Raw genomic sequence first — 23,870 nt, 5'->3', positions numbered from 1 at the left:
TTAACTTCCTTGCATAACCACCACCTTTCACCAACTCTCTCTAAATTCATATATAAATAAAAATAACTAATTTCACATTAAAAAAATAGTTCACACTATTTAATTTCATTAATCTCAATTATAAAATAAAATTATTCTAAAATGTCGAAGTTGTTATCATAAATAGAAAAAAATCACTAAAATAGAATTACAATTTTTAAATAAAAGATGTTTTATAAATGATTTTATTAAATATGGGTAAAATTAGTTAAATCTACCTATATTTGAGTTCAAGATGGATTAATTTGTTTAAAATTATTTGTTAAAATTAACGCTTATTTTAATAAAATAAACAATTTTCTATTTTTTTAGTATTTGTCTAAATTACTTCTACTTAAAAAAATAATTTTCTACATATTTTAAGAAACAAATCCTATCTGCTTTTTAATATATATATATATATATATAATGTTTATTGTAAAGTTATTTTTTGAAAATTTAAACAAACTCACCTACAAGATAACTTCTTTTTGCTTATATTTAAGTATAAAAGTAAGTAATTTAGTTCCTTATCATCAATTAAATCCAGTCTATCTATATTTAATTTATTCCCTTTTACAATGTCTTCAACACGTTGTGCCTCTTATGGTTTATAAATAGGATGCTTGTAATAAACATGAATGTACCCCTTATGAGTCATAGTTCTTAGTAGAAACATTCACCATCTTAATAAGGTCTGCATCTACTTTTAGCAGTTAACATAAAAATTTGATACATAAGGATATTAAAGATCATTAATGTACTAAAAACATCAAGCATATCATTATCATATCCAGGCAATACATCTACTCGGCTCCATTCATCGGCAAGTTTACCATGTTTTCCTTTAACAAAGTTACCTCCGTGATGTATGTGAATAGTTACCATTTGCAAAGGAGTTACTAAGAGTTTTAAACAATGACTAATCACCTCTGTACATAGTAACTGTATATAACTAATTAAAAAAATCTTAATTACATTGCACATGCAAGACACATACATTGGGGGACCATGAATCCATTTTTGGCAACCTACACAACTTAGCGACCTACAAGTTTAGGAAGCAGAGAAAAGAATCGGTTACCATGCAACAAACATAAAAAGACAAATTATACATACAACATAAGGATCACACCAGTCACATTTAAATTCAATAAACTCACATTTTTTGGAAGGACAACACATCTACCATGCGTTTAGTTATGTGTCCACTACAGTTACGCGTCAGCCACAATCTGATCCGTGTTCAGTTCAAAGCTTCTCTCTTTAACTTTTGCGGCTTATACAATTTTGACGTGCAAATTGGAACTTGTGTGCATTAAAAACGCCACTCCAAACACACGCTTAAAGTTTCATACATTCTCCAACAAGAAATGCTGCCAAGTCAATAAAATCTAATCCCTGCTTTGTATAGCATTTCCCGATCGTATCAACGGGAAATGCTAGTTAAACGCATTACTACACTGAATATAAAGGTAGCAAATACTTATTTGCTTGAGCAAACGGGCACAAACATTCTTATCTGCATTTTTTTCCTTTTCATTCTCTAAAACAGTATACATCTAACAAAAGGGATAGGGGCATCAAGGCGATGAAATGATATAATCAATAGGAACAGAGAACTTTCCAATGAAAATCCAATTTAAGCTATCCTAAAGACTTCTATGATTCAAAGGACAAACCTTGAGAAGTAATGCCTGCAAATGATTTTTAAAGCAGGTTGAAATCAATTTCAAGAAACCACTGCTTCTATAAGTTAAGGGTATACGCCAATTTGCCATGCTACCCATGTCCAATTGTCCATTCTAAAAGTAGGACAAGTGGATACAAAATGAATCGTTTTAGCACTTGTTAATAATATTTGCAGCATTCATGCCAATCTCCTTTTTAGTTTGTTCACACACAGGGACATCTCCAATGTACATGTCAAAGAAAGCCCCTGAAAGTTAAAATATGAGATCACCGAGTTCAGTTTGATACTCTAGACAAAAGAAATACAAAAATTCGAATTGGTGCAACGCAAAGACATGTTAGAATATGACTTACGACACAAATCTTTGCTGTGAACACTTCCTATCTGATTCCCACTAACTGTACAGGTAAAATGCACACTTTCAGTTCAAACATCACACAGAGAAGGCAGATCAAAACGATGAGTTTAATCCCCATCTGCCCTAAGGCAAACATTATAGACATGTTTCAAAAGTCAAATACGTGTTGGCAAAATATAACTCACTTTTAGTGATCAGACGTCCATCAACTGTTCGTTTGAACTCAATTACTGTTCCCTGCAACATCAAAATACATCTAATGTAACCCTGACATCATTAACAATTTAGTATAGCAGAGAAGAAAAATATTGGTAAATTATTACCAAAGGAATTGAGATATTCTCTGTGAAGTATGAACCAAATGTCTTTAGGCAACTAAAGTCTGTGGATGGATTTGCCTGACAAAAAATGGGATTCAAAGGATGTTAGAAATTAGAACTAATCCAGTGTAGAAACAACAAAAAATCATTTTCCTAGAGGTAGTGTACCTTTACTAATCGAGCTCGAAGTGATTTTTCAAAAGCACTGCAACCAAAAATACCAAAAAAAATCATTAGCCTGTTGCTTTGCAATTTTAATTTTATAATCAATTGTATTGCTTAACATCTTCATATTGAGGTAGCACCACTGCATCAGAAGAGCATCAGACAAGCTCTTTTATAAATTTCATCCAGTTGTTCCAAAAATTACTCAAAATGAGTCAAATCTAAATTAACTAAATCATGTTCTAATTCGAACATGATTCAGCAAATTCTTAGCGGGAAAAGAACAAACTTCTCAATATTGGTACATCAAGATTTGTACAATAGCAATATGGAAAACCGAGTGCAATTTATTAGGACTTCAGAAACATTCCAAAATAGTGTTTGAAGACTAAACACCAGCACAATTAAGATTAATTTTTTTATAGAAAAAAATAAAGTATATCAGAAACAAAAGAAATAAAGAACAAGCAGGAGAGGATAAGATATCTTTCAAAAAATGTGAAGGAATGCCAAATCTAATTGTTAGAAAAATAATTTAAAATCGCACAACTCAGAGGATAAAATTATTACTTACTCTTTCACGCTGTTAATTTTCATACCCCTGCAATTTGCAACAAGTCTAACAGTCATATTGATATCCTCCCTGCAATGTAGAAAGCACAACAGTTCCATTAAAATTAGGAGAAATCTTCCCCTCAATAAAATTTTAGAGATTTATTAAAAAAGAACACATGATGTTTGAGACCTGAGAAGATCCTTGTAGAAGTCATGATGGTTATTCAATTCATCAGCAGAAATTGATGCATATTTTGGCCCCAATTTCTCACAGAGGGAATATGGATGAACATCTGTCAAAGAACAAGTGGTACTCAATAAACAGGTACTTTTGCTAATAATATTACACAAGAAGCATCAATACCAATTCTTGTCTGTTCAAAAGGAAGGAGAAAATAATTAAGTAATCAAGAAAACTTACAAACTCCAAAAGCATAGACCTTCAGTGACTTGATTTTAACAATTGTCATGGTTCTGGATCCTGTTCCAACCAGGACCTGAAACAAGTTTAATAGATCAGTTTATGTAAAAACAGAAGGTAAATATGGAATCTCAACCAAAGCAAGTGGTAATACCATAATAGGCCAATAAATTCAATTCGAAAGGAATTAGAAAGTGGAAACTAATACAAGTTACCAGATCACACAACTGACGAGTCTTGGATTACTACATATGATGCAAGGAATTGGGAAACAAGTTTACTATTCTCATACACCCAATTACATACCCCATAAGTCACCAGATATGGTTCATGTTAAGTGTGACTAACTGGAACTTGGTTGGTAATCAGTTATTTCCATAATAACAAATCAATTTGTGATTCAGTAAATTTCAGTTTCTTCTTTCAATTCTCTTTCTCTCAAAAACCGTAGTATAGCTGTGTCCTCTCCATTGTTCATCCTTTTCTTTTCTTCTTTTTGCTTCTTTTTATTTCCTCAGAAAATATATCCAAATGTTTCCTTCATTTTCCCTCAGTCTCTTACTTCCATCAAATCAATTTCCATAGTTCTCAAAATTCTATTTCAAATCTTGTCCTATTTCTGATTCATGACTTGCATTTGGGATTGTTTACTATATCATTTGGTGGCCTATGGAGCCCGATTGCCAAGTGATTGGTGCCCAGTGATAACTCTGGCAGTAGATCTAACAATAACACTAGTGAAACTCATTTCAAAATAAAATTTTCAGTTCAATTTCTCTTATGACAATTCTAGCAAAATTCATTTTGATTGGGTCGTAAACCATTGAGATACAGGAATAAGAATAGCCCTAAAGAAAGTCCTACGAAAACTTCTAGGAGTTATGAACTTCAATTAATACAAAAAACTTCATCATTCAATTTCAGATTTGTTTCTTGTTAGCCAATTATGATTACAGCATAAATAGTTGCATTTTGCAATTAGTGTTTTATGTTTTGTTAATATGAGATGTATTGTTCATCCCAAAAGTTGGAATGCTAGAAAAACATCCTCTAGCTGGGAGGTACCATCACATGGTTCATTGGTTAGTTCAATGATAAGTTAAACGATTAGTTATTTCTCTACTTGTATTTAGGTCTTTCTTCTCTCAAGTCTCCTCTTTCTTCCCTCATTTTTTCCTCTTCTCTACCATTTTTCCAACACTATTAGCTATTTCTACAAGAATTTCCAAAACAAGTGTCTCTTTACACAATTCAGAGAAGCATCAACACAAATACATTCATGCAAGAAGCATTGACACTCGAAAGCACCTCGAGTCCTTGACAATGAAGGCGCATAAGGTGTCGGACAATGCCTCTTGCATTTCTCCAGGAAATGTGCTCTCATGTGGAATGGAAGACTTATAGGACAGGGACAACTCCACTAAGGTTTTGGCACCTTGGTAAGTGGTCCCCATTGGGAGTTGGCCAGTTGGGTATATGCAACCGTAGGCTTCCTTTGACTTGGAAAATAAGAAAAGAACGATTTTATCCTCATTTAATGTTGCCCCTATACGGCAGCAAAAGACATGCCATTTGCATCTGACAAGTACAACTCCCAACCATGCCAGGCTAAGAAGCCTAACTGAATAGACTTGGAAAGCACCACCTTGGCCATTATAATCCTCTTTTATATATACATCCCCCCTCTAAACTGTAAAACTTAAATCAAACAACAACACCAAGAAGAAAACCATGGTCAATTTGGTACCAGTCACTCAAGCATTTTTTTTTTAATCAGCAAAGAAAATATATTGATGATGATACAAGGGGTACCATAACCTCAAGCATTTGATTCACATCTTCTACTTCATATCATCCCCTCTTATAAGTATTTTCATGAACAATCTTGTTGTGTGGTAACCCACTCCAACACACTAGCTAGCCAAGTTCAATGCAACAAAAAAAGGCTAGCTAAATTTCTATTCAACCATGTTTATTTGATAGCCAACTTTACCAACTAGACATTATTCATGCAAAGAATCTAACAACTGAATCTTAACTAAAACTCCAAAATAAACATCAGCATGGAGCACAAAAATAATTCATAAGAGCAGAAGGCCCAAAAGAACCAGAAAAGAATTTTGCAAATAAAATATTAACCTCAGAGTTTAAGTTGTAATTCTTCTCTCCAGTGAATAGATTGTCTAGAACCAAAGGAAATTCAATACCAGTTTTAGGCTCCACTGCAGGTTTTGCCTGGCTCAACTCAAGACACGGTAGAAACGAACATCCTTGGCATTCAACTTCCTTAGGCACTTGGTCCATGGCTCCAAAAATTTGCACATCAGGATTGAGCAACGGGCTAGCTAGTACATTTGATGACCTATATGTAATTTAAAAAAAAAAAATTAAATGTCACAAAATCAAGAAAGAAAATGACACACACAAACGTAATCTAAGCTTGAATTGGTGAAAAGTTATGAAATCTAAGGGAATGCAAAAGTAATGAGGCCAATTACCATTGTTTAAATTTCTCTAAGTTGAAAGAAACACAATGGAATATGATATACTCTTTTAAATTATGTTCAATCCAACACACTCATTTTTCTCTCCCCCAATTTGGAAATGTAGGAATGGAACCACTATCATTCTATCCATTTTATAAGCCTAAAATAGTGTCATCGTCAACCAATTAGAGATCGTGACAACCAACAATTCGAGGCATAAATATCACTTTTAAGGTAATTATAATAATAATGTGTGATTTGATTAAAGTAACAAAAAGACTTTTTACTACTGAAGCGTTTGATAGGAGAGAAGTTTTTCATGCCTGGAAATCATGATTCTTGAGAATTATGTTTCTTGAGAAAGAGTAAAATTCGTTAGATTGATCATCGGAAACATGATTAGCAGGAATTATGATTTCAAGCATGAAAATACACGCCTCCTACATTCTAATTAAATTCTAATTTTATTTAATTTCATTTTATTCAATTCTAATTTTATTCAATTCCATTCTATTCAACTCCACAATCTCATCATTTCACATCCAAACATATCTCAAAAACTCAATCAAATCAATATCGGGGATGTTTAGTTTCCATTTTCATTTTCTATTTTCATTTTTTGAAAATTATTTTCATTTTCAAAATATTAAAATTCTGAAAACATGTTTGGTTTGATTTTTTGTTTTTTATTTTCAGGAAATAAAAATACTTAAAAGATATATTGACTTCTTGTCTTTTTTATATTTTTAGATTTGTTTAAAATTACATTCATTGTCATGTTTTCAACTGAAAATTAGATTTTATTATTTTCATTTTTCCTAAATTTATTTTCAGTAAAAATATTTTCAAAAATCCAATCAAATACATTTTTATAACCATTTTTTATTTTCAGTAAAAGTGAAAAAAGAAAACCCGTCAAACCAAACACCCCTTATGTTTTCATTTTGGAGAGCGACACGTACAAGTTTTGAAACGGTGGAACCAACGCAACAGCCAGCGACAGAACGGGGAACAAGCTAAGCCTCTTCGCTTCTCTCCAAATCATCCTCATCGCCAAACTCGAAATCTTCCCCAACCTCACACTCGAAAACGACGATTTCCACTTCGATCCGAACGGAAACCCGAACACGCGCACATTCGTCGTCGACCCAGCCTTAACCTGCACGCTACCGAACCGGAGCGGCGGCGAACCGCGCAAGGAACGCGCCACATTGGAGCTCGACGCGCGCGAGAGCCAGAACAGCAACGCGCCGGAGAACCGCGACACATGTCCGAACGCCTCCTCGAGCGCGAAGCTTCGGGAATTTGTCGCCAGCGAATGCAGAAAATGCGAGCTCAGAGAAGAGCTGCGGAACACGAAGGGTTCTAAATACGTGAACACTTCCGGATCCGAGTATAGCGATGGAAGCCAAAGGAAATCGTTGTTCATCGCGACGGACGCACGCACGCGATCGATCGCTGAAATTGAAAGGAGAATGAGAAAATGAGAAAACGGAAAGGAAAATAATGGGTTCTGTTTGGATCCGGGAATTGAATGAGAAGCGATTAAGCTTTTCGGTTTTCGCGAATCGCGACGTGAATATTGGCGATGTTTTTGTTATGAGAGAAAGGGAATTAAAGAAGAGGGGGAATAAGCTTTGGACAGGGAATGGGTCAAAGAGGATTCAATTCAAAAACAATCTTTTGAGGGTAAAAGTGGAAACGGAAAAATTGTAGACGCACTTTTTGGTCACGTCGTGTGCGTTTGACGACTAAGGAGTCTCGATGGCCCACCGTTTTGGACATAAAATGACCTTTGAAAGCGAGTTAATGACATTTGTGTCCTTCGGAATCTTTTTTATCACACGTGATGGTGGCAATTAACGGTTAGGTCGGTTGGGTTGGGTGCTTCCGGATACTCCCTCATAATAGTACTTAATTCATTGAGGTTATTTTTATATTTAGAAGTTTTTATTTATTTTATTTTAGTAAAATAATTCTGAATCTTTTACTTTAAAATAAAACAAGATTTAATATAACATAATAGCTTAATCATTTACACATATGACTAGTAATATAATTATTATAAAAATCAATTATTTTTCTATACGTAACAATTCATTATTGTGTATTTATACATTGTTAATTTAAAGGAATGTTAAAAGATTATTTTTACATAAAAAAATTTAAAAAGATAACGTATGAATGATATAATTTATCAGATTTTTTAAAAATATTTTAAAGATTTTATAATTTAAATTTATTAAATTTATATTATGAGAATTTTAAAAAAATTTATGAATTTATAAGATTTAAAATAATCCTATTAATTATTTATAAAATTTGAAATAATTCTATTAATTATTAAAAAAATGTTCAAAATTACAAGGGCCATTAAAATAAAGTTAGGGATTTTTATAAGCAAATACAACACAAAATGTGGACATATACCCAAACCTCATAAGTCTAAAAGATTAGTCTAAATCATAATGTAATCTCATAAATCTTTTCAATATCATAAAATCCCCTAATAGCATCATCCCGATTTTGCAATCCCCCAACAACATCATTCCAAGAACCAAGACCGTATAAAATTCCACAACATAGAAAATAAAATCTACATAAAAGAGGATATAAACAGTGGGAAACCGATGTTCAGATTACATGTGCGGGGAGAAAGAAGAATATAGAAAAACAAAAGTCTTAAGGTTTTTGTTGAAGATTGTTTGATGAATGTAATATTTATACTTTTTATTAAAAAGTTATATGAAATTCATCAAAATTTATAAAAAACAAAATCATCAAAATTTATATATTTGTGAATATAAGATGAGTTTTTATAAGTTGAAAAAAATCTTAATGAAATATTATCAGTTTTTTTAGGCTTTTTAAAAAATCTTAATAATCCTAATTGAATCCCACAATTTATATCATTTAAAAAGTTTTGATTAATAAAAAAATCTTTTAAATCTTTCAAAATCATAATTCATTACACTCCTTTAATATATATGTTTTTTTTAAAAAATATATAACAGTTTTGATACAACAATTTTTTTCATTATCGTTTAACCATAGTTCCTTCAATGAAGAATTTTTTATTGTATGTTAATTATATATTTTATTTATTTATTTTTGACATCACAAACCAAATCGGAAGTTATTTGTTTTCATTATTTGGTATGGATAAGCTTTCTTAGTTACTATAATTAGGAGAATGATTTTGATTTTTCTAGTTATCATTTTTAGTTATCATAATTAGGACATGATTTAGACTTTCCTAATTACCTTAATTGTATTATCAACTAGGATTTGTTATTTATGTATTTTTTTTACCCAAACTCTAATTGTGAATATCTAGCCGTGGAAATAGGCTGGCTCAAAGAGGCTTCGCTTAATCATGCTAGACTAAAAAATTCTTTTTCTGTGAATAAACTTCAAAATAATATATCTAATTAATGGCTTATGTGATATAAATTATTGTTAACTATTGACATTTTGAAAAAGAAACTATTGAAATTTAGTTTAGAGATAAAATATAGTAGAGCAATGAACGATTTAAAAAAAAAAAAAAAACGAAGTGTTTGGACACAGATAAATTTATCATATTTTGAGATGATTGAAAGGATGTGAAGATAGTATGTGAAATAGATGTAGAAAATATGCAATTAAAAATAAGAAATTATAATAATATAAAATAGATATTTGAGTTGGGCGGTGCCGTGTGCATATTTTACGTCATTTTCCTGAACATAATCTAACACCGATTTCCACGAAACCCGAGTAGCACACGAGAATTCGAACACCCCTTTTCCCATTCCTAGCCTTAAGTGAACATTTCACATGGGATAAACTTTTGGTTTACCATCAATTGATTGAGAAACTTAATTTTTTTTTATCTTTAATATCAATTTTTAAAAAATAATAATTCTGAAAAAGATGTTTTTTGAAAATATTTTTTAATTAGAAAAAATTTCAAAATCTTAGTTTTTCAAGTAACTTTTTTATTATAGTAAAAATATCATTTTACTCTTTATTAAATTATTTAATGTAATAAAAATACTACATAATTATTTAATTTCTACAAAATTTATCTTAAAATTTCAATGGTCAATCAAATAAATTTTATTTATTTTTAGAAAATATTAAAATTTATGATTTTTGAATATGAAAAAACTTTTCTGATACTAAACTTATCTTAATATTTTGTTTTAATAATTATGATATTTGTACAAAGTTATTTCCACCCCAAACAAGGATTAACTTTCATCTGAACCCATAAACACATCTTTCCAACAGAATCTATTTTATACCTAAGAGATCAATCACAATTCAAATCTTAAATCACTTCATTAAAGAATTCAAATCTTAAATCACTTCATTAAAGGACAGCCACTACCATTTGTGTCATTATTAATATAAAGATTAGGACATTAAACAGAGATAAAATGATACATACTTCATTTCATCATTAATCATTTGTGACATTATTGATATAAAGATTAGGATATTAAATATAGATAAAATGATACATGCTTCATTTCATCATTAATCATTCCATTTTAATTTAATAAATTAAAAAGTAAAATATATTAAAATTCCATTCCATCTCACTCATCCAATCATAAATCTAAACACAACCAAAGGATTAATAGACAAACTAAAAATTCGGACATGTCTTGTGCCTCCCTCAACCGATTGCCGTTCAACAAAGGTAGTCCTTAATTTGAAAATTTTGCGTTTGTATTACGAAGCATAAGTCAAGCACGTAAGCACAAGTCATGATAGCCAACAACAATGGTGCCAAAAGAAAACGTGTATATGTAAACAATGTGTTAAAATAGTGTGATGAAAGTGTCTCAAGCATCATAGAAAAGAATAATAGTACCAATGCCGACCAATATTCGAAACGAGTATTAAAAGCAAATTATAAGGTCTGAATTCAGAAGTCGACAAAGCCAGCACATGACACTTGGCACATCTCCAAATTATTTACACGTGTGCATGCATATGCATGATGCATGCACATCAACACAAGACCACTAGGAGGCAAAATATAATCACTAATAGTATGAAATATGAAATATATCATATGATTAGTGATTTTCAATCTATTAAAGCATGATCACAAATCATGATATCAAATCTTGAAACTTGAGTAGTAATAGACTAGTAGTAATAAATTTGCCCTTTGAAGATGGATGTGGAGATCAACTCCAAGAAAAGGCTTTTCTTTCTCCACAAGATTAACTTGAAATAATATTCAACAAATCGATTTAATATTTAGTATACCTGACTCCCTAGTATACCCAAAATCTGGTCACCTCTTCAATGTAAAAATATTGTTATCCCTTTTTATAACATATATGGTTCATCACTGCTCATAACAAGCCAGCCTCAAATAGATTTCTCCGCCTCAAAGTCTCATCAACAAGCTTGAAAGTCTTCTTCACAACCTTCTGATCAAGGGCAGTGGTCCGGTAGATCTTAAAGACGCGATCAACACGATCAGGAGCAGTGCTCTGGAAATATGACTCCTCAAATTTTTTCTTCACAAACCTGAAAAAAATAAATATCCAAGTCAATTAGTTGTGTTGATTATGAACAATTAATCAAGTACTAGGAATTTTCTATTTTCCCGTTTTTAGTAGTGGCTCTTTGAAGATAGCTAGGGCCGTTTAGTTCAAAAATATGTTTTCTGTCTTCACTTTTAATAACAAAAACATCTCTTTATTTCCTGTAAGTTTGTACATGAAATAATGTGAACAGAAAACAATAAAAAGTTGTTTCTAGTCATTCCTATAAAACATTGAGTTTAATTTCTATACACTGTCTTTGTAAAAAAAAAAAAATTATATTATCAACCAATCAGAAATCATGGGAAGACTTTTAAGGTAATAATTATAAAAGTCAGCAAATTTATCATACATGACAATTTGTAAATGGAAAATAGTGTAAAATTCAATTAATAGACTATTTTCTCTAAAACATTTGAAAAGAAGAAACAAAAATCTGCATAAGAGACAATGAAAACAAAAAACAATAAAAAGTTTCTAGTCTCTCCTATAAAGCATTTGAAAATAAGATAACATTTTTATAATTAAAAGTTAAAACATAAAATGAAAATAAAAATCATTTTCTTAAGCCTAACAGCCCTTGAGCAATTATAGTAAGGTCATAACCTTGCTTATTATGTTATATAAGGTCATCAACATGAGTATAAATATGGTTCTGATGAAAACAAAACCAAGATTCTTAAGGCTTATTCATGCAATAGAAAGCAGTTATATAACAATGCAAGAATGTCTAAAATTTGGAAGGCCTCTATTGGCCAGGATCAACTACTTTTCCGTCAGCAACATTCTTTATTCTATATGCCTCAGCAGTATAAAGAAGTTGCTTACTCATAAGCATGCTCAATTTCTTGTTTCCCTGTTGAAACTGGTTGGTAATCTTTGAACCACTCGCATACATTAAGTGGGACCTGCACAATGCAAGACATTATTAGACTGAAATGATGATACCGCTCCAGCAAGGATAAAATGTACAACATTCAGATGGTTCTTACTTTCAGGATCTTCTTCTCAAATATGTCAAACTTGTTTAAGAATAACATGAAGGATGTTTTCTGTGTAGAAAAGAGAATGACATCATTTTTTTGTGAGATAAGTAGAAAAGTTAACTGACAAAAAAGTACAAAGGGACCTGAGAAAGAAAAGTATGGCATAGAAATTTCTACGTAATTGTAGTAGAAGTTGAAGTTAAAAAAGACTATAAAAAGGAAACCTCAAAACATGGTTGCTTCAGGATCCACTCGAAAAGTTCCTTAGTCTCGGTCATTCTGTTTCTGTTTTCATCCTCAAAAAGTGTCTGATCATACCTGAAGGCAAGTGTGATGTCGATACCTTATTAGCTTTGTACGTTTAATAACTGTGATGCACTCTTGCCAGCAATATTGAAAGAATACAAGAATTAATTTGTTGACTCAATGTCCTAGCACAAACTATCTTATGCAGACCTTTTTTTATTAGTAACTAAACCAAACACCCACTCAAATAAAAACTTCAAGTGAACCTTACAAGTGCGAAGAACAGATGTATATGCAAAAACCTTATATGTGTTTTTGAGATTAGACAATTTCATATTAAAATAAAGAGTTAAATGGTAGACCATACTCGCTAATTGCAGCACAGAATATTACAGCTGAAACTCCTTCAAACAAATGGATCCATTTTCTCCTCTCATTTCTCTGGCCGCCAACATCAAAGAGTCTATAGACTTCACCACTTTTCTTACTTTCCCCAACAGGGCTGTCAAAATAGCAAAGACTTACCAATATATGTTGATGAGTAGTTCTACACTGTATGCCATATTATGTTAAAGAAAAAAGTAAAGTGATAGTAAATATAAAGTACTTTTTTTTAAGGGCAGTAAATGTCAAGTATATATATCAGTCACACACACTAAGACAAGCATAACAAAGATCATTTGAAAAACATACGGAAAAAAAAGTAATGCCACCAGTTTTTATCGCTTATAACTATTTGGATGATATGAGAAGGTGGACATGGATATCATGTAGTCTGGATAAGAACAGAGAATAACATAGAACCATGAGCAATGAGGACCAATTACAGCAATCAAATGTCAGGACAATGCTAGAACAAGAACTGTTAAAAGAATTATAGGTTTAGGATTAGGAAAGAATAGAGAACTAGGCAGCTCAAAAATATAACTGATAAATATAAATCTTAACTTATTATGATTTAAATTAAAACTATATAAAATTATTCTTGTGTTTCGCCAAACAGTTTAAGAATTGGGATAGTGGGTTCATGACAGAGAAATTGGGAAAGTCTTGCAATACCTCTTCTTCTAGATGGCCAAAACCACGAGACGGCTCTTGCTACTAGACTTTGACACCTATTATGGTAACACCATATTGGCTAACAACACTAATCTAAGGCAGCTCCACCTCACTTAAAGACTTTTCATCATAGGATAGGCCAACTATCTAGAAAGACTTTATCTAATGAACAACCCTTTCCTCAAATATATCTGGATGTGACTCCACCTTGTTGGAAGCTCCTTACATAGGCAGCTATACCAAACAGGCAGCTCTTTCCTCCCACCTCAAACATAACAAGATTCATCAAAGACAGTAGTAACTCTTACTAACAACCACAACTAGAAGAACAAAGTAACAAACAACAATAACAGAAGAGGAAGAGAATAAATGCCATAATTTAAGTATTACTTAAGGGATGTCATTCAGACATTCTCCAATTAATAGCACTCAGCAAATGTATAAATCTAATACAGTTTTTTATGTCCTATTTGGAGAATATTGTGAAATATATACAGAGAGAAATAGTACAACAACAAAAAGTCATTTCCCCCTAAGTGGGGTCGGTTACATGGATTAAACGTTGCAATTGTGTTCAAGTTTGTGGAATAATCATTTAGATCTAAGTCTGTCTTAATGCTTTCATTTAAAGCTTTTATTGGTCTTCCTCTACCACTAGATATTATTCCCATCTGATCAACTCTTCTTACCAGGCTTCTATTGGTCTCTTTGCAAATGACCAAATCAGAAGATTCTACCATCTTTGCCTTAATAGGTGCTACCACACTTTTTCTCTAATGCTTTTCTTATCCGAATCTTGTCTTGTCTTGCATTCATATATAGAGAAATGATGTTACTATAAATGATGGATTGTTCAACAAATTTGCTTCTTTGTTTTCCAGTTACCTCTTTAAATTAGCAAGAATCATTATAATCTCCAACCCCCCCCCCCCCCTCCCAAACAGGCCTTCATTCTGAATTTAGAACCAACAAGGACAGTAATAAGCATTTATTTGTATTATTTCAGTAGGACAAATGAAGCCAGCCAGCATGTTTACCTGAACTGGATCTCAACAACGCCAGAGGTACGCACTCTTGCATACAAAACATCCTCCTGCAGTTGTCAAACAAAGTGAGGAATTATGACAATTTTTTGAATGTACAACCATTTCAAATTTAAGGGTCTATGACTTCAAAGAGAAAATAAAAATTCAGTGAACTTCTTCCAAGACATATCCTCTATTTAGTCTGCTGAATGGGCACCAAGTTACTTTTGCAGAATATAGTATGATTAATATCACAACAATAATATACCAACAAGATGAGTTGATTTATGCACAAAAAGACAGCAAAATAAGGCCAAACAGGACATACTTACATACCACTAATTACTTGAGATCAAGAATGGCACACTTTATGACTTGATCTTTTTACAAATATGAAGCAAATAATTTTTTTCAGACCCTTTTAAATCACTTTTCTTATTGGTAATAAAATAGAAATGTCATGAGTTGTAACCCATGCCTGTTGAATGTTACACAAGCAAAGGTAAGAAGAGAAGAAAATTATTTGGATCCTCAAACCCAAAACATCAAGAAAATAAAAAATACCACACCAACCAGGAAGAAATAAATCAGATCTGCAATGTACCAAGGGCAGATAAAAATGAAATTATGAATTTGATTTAAATCTATGTAAAAGTATGATAGATTTTCGCTACCTTTGTTGGCACATAATTTGTGTCAGACAGCCTTTGCAAATTTTCCATGAAATAATCAGTACAATCTGGAATTTGAAGCTCACTACCACGGGCATATGTCTCCTACAGAAAGTAAAATATGTGGTACATAATACTAATTAACTGATGCCAAAAAAATAACTATAGCGAAATTTAAGAAAAAGAAACCAAAGTGTGCCATCTAGCCACCTGAATTGCAGGATCCTTCCACAGATTCTCAATTTCCTGTGCAAGCTCCTTGGTGAGATATGGGTAATCCAGCCTGCCTCCAATTTCTGATAACTTTTCCCCAATTTCCTGCCAGAACAATTCTGTCATGAACCAACTATCCCAAAAGCTTAAGCTGTTGGATGAACACAGGTGAGAATGGTTTTATACTATATTTCTACCATGCCTTCTCAGGCAATGGCTATTTGGGCTTGAAGTATGGATAATGAACATGGAAACCTACCTTGTGCCAAAAATTCAACTTTTTATATGAAGAATGGGGATGACAAGGATCAAACTCTAAACCCCTTGGTCATAGAGACTTTGATATCATGTCATGAACCAACTATCTCAAAAGCTTAAGTAGTTGGGTAAAGACATGTGAATGGTTTTATATTATATTTCTAATAAATTCATTGATAATTTGAGGAAAGCAAAAAAAATTCACTAAAAATAAAATTAAAATAAAAAAGAAGCCTGTGTATAATTGATTATAGTTCTTTAAAAAAATTTGTTTAACAAGATACCACATTCTAAAATTCTTGGTCATACTATAGTAAGGAATAATAGAGATGGTAACAGTAAACTACCTTATTTTCATTGGATATAACATACTTTGAAGAATCAACATCATTCTGGGCAAACTCCTTTGATCCATCATGCAGTAACTGTATAAACACATCAAGTACATATTAAGGATTACACTTTACTCAGTTAGCTCCAATAAGACCCGATTCACAGAAAACTTTTTTAAACTATAAGCAGTGGACACTGCAAACTCTGTATTTTAAAGAGAAAAATAATTAACACACCCTTTCAAGTATTGCGTACTTTTATTGTCTGATACACATTAGCATGAATGACTGGTAAGTAGCTTTTTAGTTCTGCCTCGTCAAAGCCAGTTTGAAACAAAAGTTTTATCTGCATATTACAGACAAAATAAACAAATAAATATCAACAATATAGCAAGTATATACAAAGCTAAAAACAAGGACAACTATGCATTTTCTTACCTGCTTAAATATTGTGGACTTCCCTGACTCTCCAGCTCCTAAACAAAAGGAAAATTGAAACATTTAAATAAGTCCAGAAGAAAAATAGCAAACGCGACTAAGCAATAAATTAAGCAATTATTGCATATATGATTCAATTAAATGAATATCTCAATGAATAGGAACAGGATAGACCACATAACTAACGGAAGTAGACATCCAAGATAAATAAGGATAACATGATATCCTGTCTGATCGGTTATTCCAAATCTTAAAGGCCTGAGCCATGATCATGAGTATAAAATTATCAAATAATTTCCTGAACAATAGAAACTAAAACACTTCCTGCTACAAAGCTTTTATTTAGAAGAATGAGGGATGAAAGCATTGAATACTTGACCACTTGGTCATAGAATCTCTAAATACTAATATCATGTTAATCACCAGCTATCCCAAAAGCTTGAGCTATTAGGTGAAGACTCGAATGATTTTATATCTAACATACATATTCTTATGAATCAGGTAAAGCTCAATAAGAAGATAAACAACTTTCTTTTTTTAATAGTAAAAGACCTTGTACTTCAGAGATTGCAGGTTTCTCCATAAAGGAGACAAAAAAATGATAACATAAGTGACAGTGCCATTTCTGAGCACCGATTTTTTTTTGGAAACACTCTAATCACCAGCAGAAACTACATACAAACAATATTTGGAACTCCTTCAAATCAGGGAAGCATTGTCACCACTTATACTATACTAGATTCCAAGTGCTTATCACTTAAATTGGAAAACTTTAACTTTACGATGTATTAGTGAAGCATACACAACAAATCGATAAGAAAACTGCCCAAGCAAAATGTACCAAGTAGTAGAAGTTTCTGAATATGCTTTTCAGCCTTCGTTTCTAATTCTATTCTTCTTTCAATCTCTGCAGTCTGCAGATGCACACACATTAGTCAAATTAAAGGCCATGTATGTAACACTTCAAGATTAAGAACTTAAAAAGTATTTACTTTGTTGACTATAACAGACCTGTGCACTTTCTTCAGCATCAGCATCATTATACCGGCGATTTCTGCTACAGAGTAAGCCCATGTTTTCTGTTACAAAAGACAGCATAGAAGATGACTAATCAAGCTCCACCAGAAATCACACTTTGTTTCAATGCCCTTCTCTAATGCGTACACACATTAGTGGGCTTGATTTCACCTAACAAAAAACTATGATAGTGTCAGCAGCCAAAACAAGACAAACACGACCTGCGTCCCTGCAAAGTAAGATCTCAAGTCACTTCATAAGTTGATATTCCACTCAAGCTAATAAGACAGCTGAATGAGGTAATAGAGATGCAGGCACAGCTAGATAACAGGTTGAACTAAAAGTCTAAAACCTGCATGTGCCAAAATACGCAGGCACAGCTAGATAAGAGGTTGAACTAAAAGTCTAAAGCCTGCATGTGCCAAAATATTTGCCACGTTGCATTTGAAGTTGAGAACTATTCTCAATAAGTTATTTTCCCAAAAGGCCAAAATGCTATTGTGAATGGACAATAGGAGATTCTCCACTCTTTTGCAACCGGGGAACAATTTACTGGATTTAGTGATCACATATGAATAAAGTATGAGTGACACAAAGGTCCAAGGCAGTAGCACACAGCAATGTACCCAGAATTTCACCACATTTGTGGCTAAGCCCACCAATCAGATAATCTCACAAGCAACCCCATGTTGAGGACAGGGTTATGAGGATAATTAAGATACCCAGGATTGTAATAGAAATTTACATGACCCACTATTTTGCTATATCTTAGAGTGTGCTTTTTGAGTTCCCCAAAATAATCAACTCATAAATCTCTTGTGTGCTAACCCCCCTGAACCCTCCCCCATCCATAGACATAAAAGAAAGTAATCAATTCATTTGGGCATACACTTTCATTTTTCCCTTTCTTGCTTTTCTTAATTTTAGTATTGGTCAGTTAGGCCCCATACCTAACAACAGAAACAAATCAATCTCTTCAAACTGAGCAAGAAAATTCAGCGGCTCAAATGCTACTAAAACCATTAGCATGCAATATTCAATCAACCCATGAAAGTTAAACAAAGAAAAGAGAATGCATTCCAAAATGGTACACAAATCAAATGCTAGATCACACGAACACACACAAATTCAAATGAACACATCCACATCTCGATGTGAATAAGCAAGTGCAAAATCAATTACAAAATCTCCTCAGCCAAAAGAAAATCCAACCCATCTCAAATTACCAAGAAAAGGAACGATCTTGAGAGAGAGAGAATAAGAATGCAACAGCAAAAAATAAGAGGGTTACCTAAAAAGAAGTAAAGGGTTTCTTTTTTTCTACTTCTTTTTTTTTGGCAGTGTTGTGAAAGTGAAGGCTGAGATATGCCACTAGATTTGGCTGATGCGTTGGATGAGAGATTGTTGAAGCTAAAAAGCAACAATTTCAGTTGCTTTGTTCATTGCATAGAGAGTAGAAACCAGGGAGATACATCACTCCAGTATATAAAAACATAACAACAACAACAATAACTTATTTTTGTTTAGTTTAAGGTAATAGTAATATAAAATAATGGATTAGAATATAATTTGTATTTGGGGTGTGTGGGTAATAATGGGTACACAAAACAACAAGTACTAGTGTGTCATAGAGACACAGAATTGAATATGATATGGGAAAAATTGGAAGGGAAGAAGGGAAAAGGAAAATAGATTAGAGATTAAAGAAAAAGAGCGCCGAAAGCTGCTAAGGTTTCTTCCTCTTCTTTGGCTTCGGTCAAAGACAGAGACACAGAAAGCGAGGCCAGAGCAATTACTAACACTTTTCTTTTGGAGCTAGTTTGTCGATTGTCCCTTCTTTAGTTGTCCATGTATTGTCTCCTTCAAAATCACATAGTTTAAAAATTGTATTATAAAATTAAATATTAACATAATTATATGGACAACATAGACATAATGGGAAAAAGAACAACAGAGAAGTCAATTTCTTTCTTTTACTATATATCTTATTGGAAAAATACATGCTAACAATAAGTTTTAGGCCTGATTGTAAAAAGAATCTCTAGTTTTTTTTTTATTTTATTAAATTAATTTTTCTATTTTTTAAATTTATTATTGTAGTTTTTTATTTTTTTCAAAATTTACTATCCGAATCTCTAGAGAAAAAATTAAACATTTATTGTTAGTTTATTTTATGTTAATCATTATCAGTGATTAATTAAACTAAATTAATTACATTAGGATAATTTTTTAACTGTATTAAAAATTGGTGGTAAGTAAAAAAAGAGGGACAAATTCCCCTTATCATACTCTAATTCTCAAACCCATGATTCCCAACCCTTCCTCCTTTTCACGTCCCCTTCCCAACCCTTCCTCCATCTCGTGTTTCGTTCTCAAACCCTTCCTTCATCATAGTTTTGTTCCCACACCTCATTGTGCCACCCTTCTCAAGCCTTCTTGTGGTTGTTTCATTCCCACACTTCGTTGTGCCTCCATTCCCAACCCCTCATTGTGTTTTCTTTTCCCAAAACCTTGTCGCATCTCCTATTGCCTAACACAGTCTTCGTGTTTGTCACTTCCTCGTCGATGTCGTTCCCATGGGAAGGAGTGCATTGTCGTACAACTCCAAGTCCCAAAGTCGAAGAGGTCACGCGCACAAAGCTTCCACACCTCTCCTTGTTCAACCACCAAGTGACAACGACTTCCGTCGAATCAGAAGCCCAAAAACTCGACAAACACCAACGAGGAGGAGACTAATCACCTCGCGCGTCTCGCATTCTTATTGCTCAGTTTGGGTTCGTGTTGCTGATTTTGGGAATTAGGGATTTTTGGAAATGTGAAGATTAGGGATTTTGGGTAGATAAAGTTTACGTTTTGGGGTTAGGGTAATTGTTTCTGAAATAATTATTAATTACCTAATTACTGATGAAGATAAATTCGAAGTCGCGTAAATAATTAATTATTTTAGTTACCAATAATGATATTTCCTAAACACATAACTATCTGTGGAAGCAAAGCTTTCCAAGTTTATTTTGATGATGTCAAGGAAGCAAGTTTCAAGAATCAAAGAGTCGTTCAATCAAGATTCAAGTGAAGATTCAAGAGAAGACTCAAGATATGCAAGAACTTCAAGAAAAACATCAATATAAGTATAAAAATATTTTTTCAAAAAAAAAGATTGAATATCACAATTTGTTCAAAAGAATTTTTCAAAGAAAAATCTTTTACCATAGTTTTTACTCTCTGGTAATCGATTACCAGAAGGCAGTAATCGATTACCAGAAGCCCAAACAGTTTTATAACTGTTTTACAAAGTAGTAATCGATTATCATGGGCATGTAATCGATTACCAATGTTTTTAAACATTGGATTTCAAATTTTAAAAGTCACAACTTGTGATAAAACATTTTCAAACTTGTGTAATTGATTACACAACATTTGTAATCGATTATCAATGTTTCTAAACGTTGGTTTTCAAATCTAAACATGAAGAGTCACATTTGTTGATGTGTAATTGATTACACTATAATGGTAATCGATTACCAGTGACTAATTTTGAAAAATAAATTGCCAAAAGTCACAATTTTTAAAGTGACTAGTTTCTGAAGATTTTTTCAAGAGTCACAACTTCTAAAGTGACTAGTTTTCAAAAGAGTCACAACTTTTAAAGTAACTAGTTTCTGAAGATTTTTTCAAGAGTCACAACTTCTAAAGTGATTAGTTTTCAAAAGAGTCACAACTTTTAAAGTGACTTGTTTTCAAGAGAGTCACAACTTTTAAAGTGATTAGTTTTGAAGAAATTGCCAAGAGTCACAACTTTTAACTTGGCTTTTTAAGAGCCATCAAATGACTATAAATATGTGACCATGGCACGAATTTAAAAAAAAAACTTTCTAATCCATTTCTAAACATCTTTCTAAGAGTTTTTGTTTAATACTTTCTTTGTCAAGAAAAGTTCATTGGTCAAAAAACTTGTGTTATTCTTTTGATTCATTCCTTCTCCCTCTTGCCAAAAGAATTTAAAGAACTAACCGTCTGATAATTCTTTTGATTCTTTCCTTCTGCTTCTTGCCAAAAGAATTCAAAGAACTAACCGTCTGAGAATTCTTTTGATTCCCCAAACAAAGAATTCAAAGAACTAACCGTTTGCGAATTCTTTGTCCAAACACTAAATTTAAAGAACTAGCCATTTGAGAATTCTGTGTAAGAAGCGGGTAACTTCTTAGTTGTAATAGTGAATACAAGGGAGGGTACATCCTTTGTGGTTCGCTTCAAGTAGAGGGTACATCTACTTGATTGTTCAAAGAGAACAAGGGAGGGTACATCCTTTGTGGCTCTTTGCTTGTAAAGGATTTTACAAGATTATTGAAAATCTCAAGAATCGTGGGTTGCTTAGGGACTGGACGTAGGCACGGGTTGTGACCGAACCAGTATAAATCTTGTGTTTATTTTCTTCTTCCTTACACTCTTTAAAGCCAAAATTGAATTTAGTAATATTAAGAATGATAATTTTTAATTAGTCAAGACACATTCATAATTAATTCAACTCCCCCTTCCTAATTATTTCGAGACCACTTGATTCAACACTATCTCTTAAACGACCAATTATATGCGGACATATGATAGTTAACGTTATAAGCTAACAATCAATGTTCAATTTTTTCTTCTAGAGATTCAGGTAGTGAATTCTGAAAAATAGGAGGATTTTCGATAGTGAATTAAAAAATAAAGGGACTAATTTAGTGAAATGAGAAAAATAAGGGACATTTTTGCAATTAAACCTAAGTTTTATTATAATTATTGTGTATAAAAAATTGTTTCAAAATCATTGTAATTTTAGATATTTAATGTAATATAATTTTTTTTTTCAGTTATATTTCTTACCATATTAATGAAAGATAAAAAAATGTATAAATAAAATAAATATTAATAATGATACAAAGTTAAAGCTATAAAATTATTATTCTTTTTTATTTTTTTCTCTGTAAAACAACCTAAAATAATTGACAAAAATTATTTTGAAATAGAAAAATAGTATATACTTAAATAAATTTGTATATTTAATTCTTGGTACGTTGAAAAATTGATTATGAAAATATTAAATTTATTTTCAATAATTACTGATTGAGTTAAGCATTTAATTAACCAACATGTTTGTTAGTCCGAATAGAACTACACTTAAATTTCTTAAGGTCAGCTTTGTAAGGAAAAAAAGTTTTAAGATTGAGTTTTTTAATGAAAATAAAATATTTAATAGGAAGTTTTTGTTAAAAGTTATTAACTAGTTGTTCTAAAAAAAATTAGTATCCACAAAATCAATTCTCACTAATATTATAATTATAATTATAATAACTAATAAAAAGCTCACTCAATCACACTGTGAAAGGTTCATATATTGGACTTATTTGCGTCTAAATTGCACTTTACAACCAAAGTTTCTAGAGGGGTTTACGAAACGGAAATTCAAAGTAAAAGGTCAATCAATGGTCTTCTTGTTGATCATTCTTCTTCTTTTTTTCAATGTTTTCTTTACCTGATCTTTGATCCCACCATGCTTCTTTATTACTAGTAATTATTTGATATTAAGTTGTTATTAAAGTATTGTGTGAAAGTTTGACTCATTTATGATCACAAATCTTCTACTTGTTGACTACAAGTAACATGGTATGCTATCAATGAATCGAACTAACTGAAATTAATTCGAATTTTGATTATAGTAATTAATTCATTCAACTTGGTTTTGGAATTAAATGTTAGATTTAAGTTAAAAATTGAGTTTATTAAATATACCGATTACTTTAGTTATATATAACTTGTTTAGTCTATGAATTGACATTACTGTATATGTAAGCATAAAATGTGTATCAATTCAAAAAAGTTTTGATAGTAAGAAATGAAAGTTACTAGGTAAATTAGTTTTTAGTCCTTATTATTTTATATTATAATTTTTAGTCTTTTAAAAGTTTTTTTTGTCAATTTTTAATCTTTCATTAATTTTCATCACTAGTTTTAATCTCTCAATTTTTTTTGCCTATTTTTAATCTTTTATTTATTTTTATTATTCAAGATTTGTCCTTG

General features: G+C 31.8%; 2 protein-coding genes across 7 annotated transcripts; both read right to left on the bottom strand.

Annotated features, from left to right (window-relative positions):
- Nucleotides 1-773: 773 nt before the first annotated feature.
- On the bottom strand, nucleotides 774-7,659 carry LOC114385513 (fatty-acid-binding protein 2-like). Of its 2 annotated transcripts, XR_003660890.1 has the most exons (11): nucleotides 6,979-7,659; nucleotides 5,670-5,892; nucleotides 3,531-3,606; nucleotides 3,300-3,402; nucleotides 3,129-3,197; nucleotides 2,558-2,594; nucleotides 2,393-2,467; nucleotides 2,255-2,306; nucleotides 2,065-2,109; nucleotides 1,182-1,957; nucleotides 774-1,066 (listed from the first exon to the last, which is right to left on the bottom strand). XR_003660890.1 is itself a non-coding variant. In XM_028345627.1 (10 exons), exons 1-10 carry the CDS (start codon nucleotides 7,443-7,445, stop codon nucleotides 1,860-1,862), a joined length of 1,245 nt encoding a protein of 414 aa, XP_028201428.1. In that variant the 5' UTR covers nucleotides 7,446-7,659; the 3' UTR covers nucleotides 780-1,859. The 2 variants fall into 2 exon arrangements, 1 of the variants encoding a protein (XP_028201428.1); XM_028345627.1 differs by having other exon boundaries at nucleotides 780-1,957.
- Nucleotides 7,660-10,874: 3,215 nt separating this feature from the next.
- LOC114385461 (guanine nucleotide-binding protein alpha-2 subunit-like) lies at nucleotides 10,875-19,626 on the bottom strand. Of its 5 annotated transcripts, none has more exons than XM_028345547.1 (14): nucleotides 19,105-19,626; nucleotides 17,808-18,042; nucleotides 17,638-17,710; nucleotides 16,797-16,834; nucleotides 16,615-16,704; nucleotides 16,374-16,451; nucleotides 15,766-15,873; nucleotides 15,559-15,660; nucleotides 14,897-14,952; nucleotides 13,168-13,320; nucleotides 12,779-12,872; nucleotides 12,561-12,620; nucleotides 12,397-12,476; nucleotides 10,875-11,551 (listed from the first exon to the last, which is right to left on the bottom strand). In XM_028345547.1, the coding sequence occupies exons 2-14, from the start codon at nucleotides 17,892-17,894 to the stop codon at nucleotides 11,374-11,376; spliced, it is 1,197 nt and encodes a 398-aa protein (XP_028201348.1). In that variant the 5' UTR covers nucleotides 17,895-18,042; nucleotides 19,105-19,626; the 3' UTR covers nucleotides 10,875-11,373. The 5 variants fall into 5 exon arrangements, with proteins under 5 accessions (XP_028201348.1, XP_028201349.1, XP_028201350.1 ...); XM_028345548.1 differs by having other exon boundaries at nucleotides 17,808-17,995; XM_028345549.1 differs by having other exon boundaries at nucleotides 17,808-17,984.
- Between the last annotated feature and the right edge of the window lie 4,244 nt (nucleotides 19,627-23,870).

Source organism: Glycine soja, chromosome 14, assembly GCF_004193775.1.
Source record: "Glycine soja cultivar W05 chromosome 14, ASM419377v2, whole genome shotgun sequence".
Taxonomy (NCBI): Eukaryota; Viridiplantae; Streptophyta; class Magnoliopsida; order Fabales; family Fabaceae; genus Glycine; species Glycine soja.
This window is presented reverse-complemented; position numbering and strand designations above follow the sequence as displayed.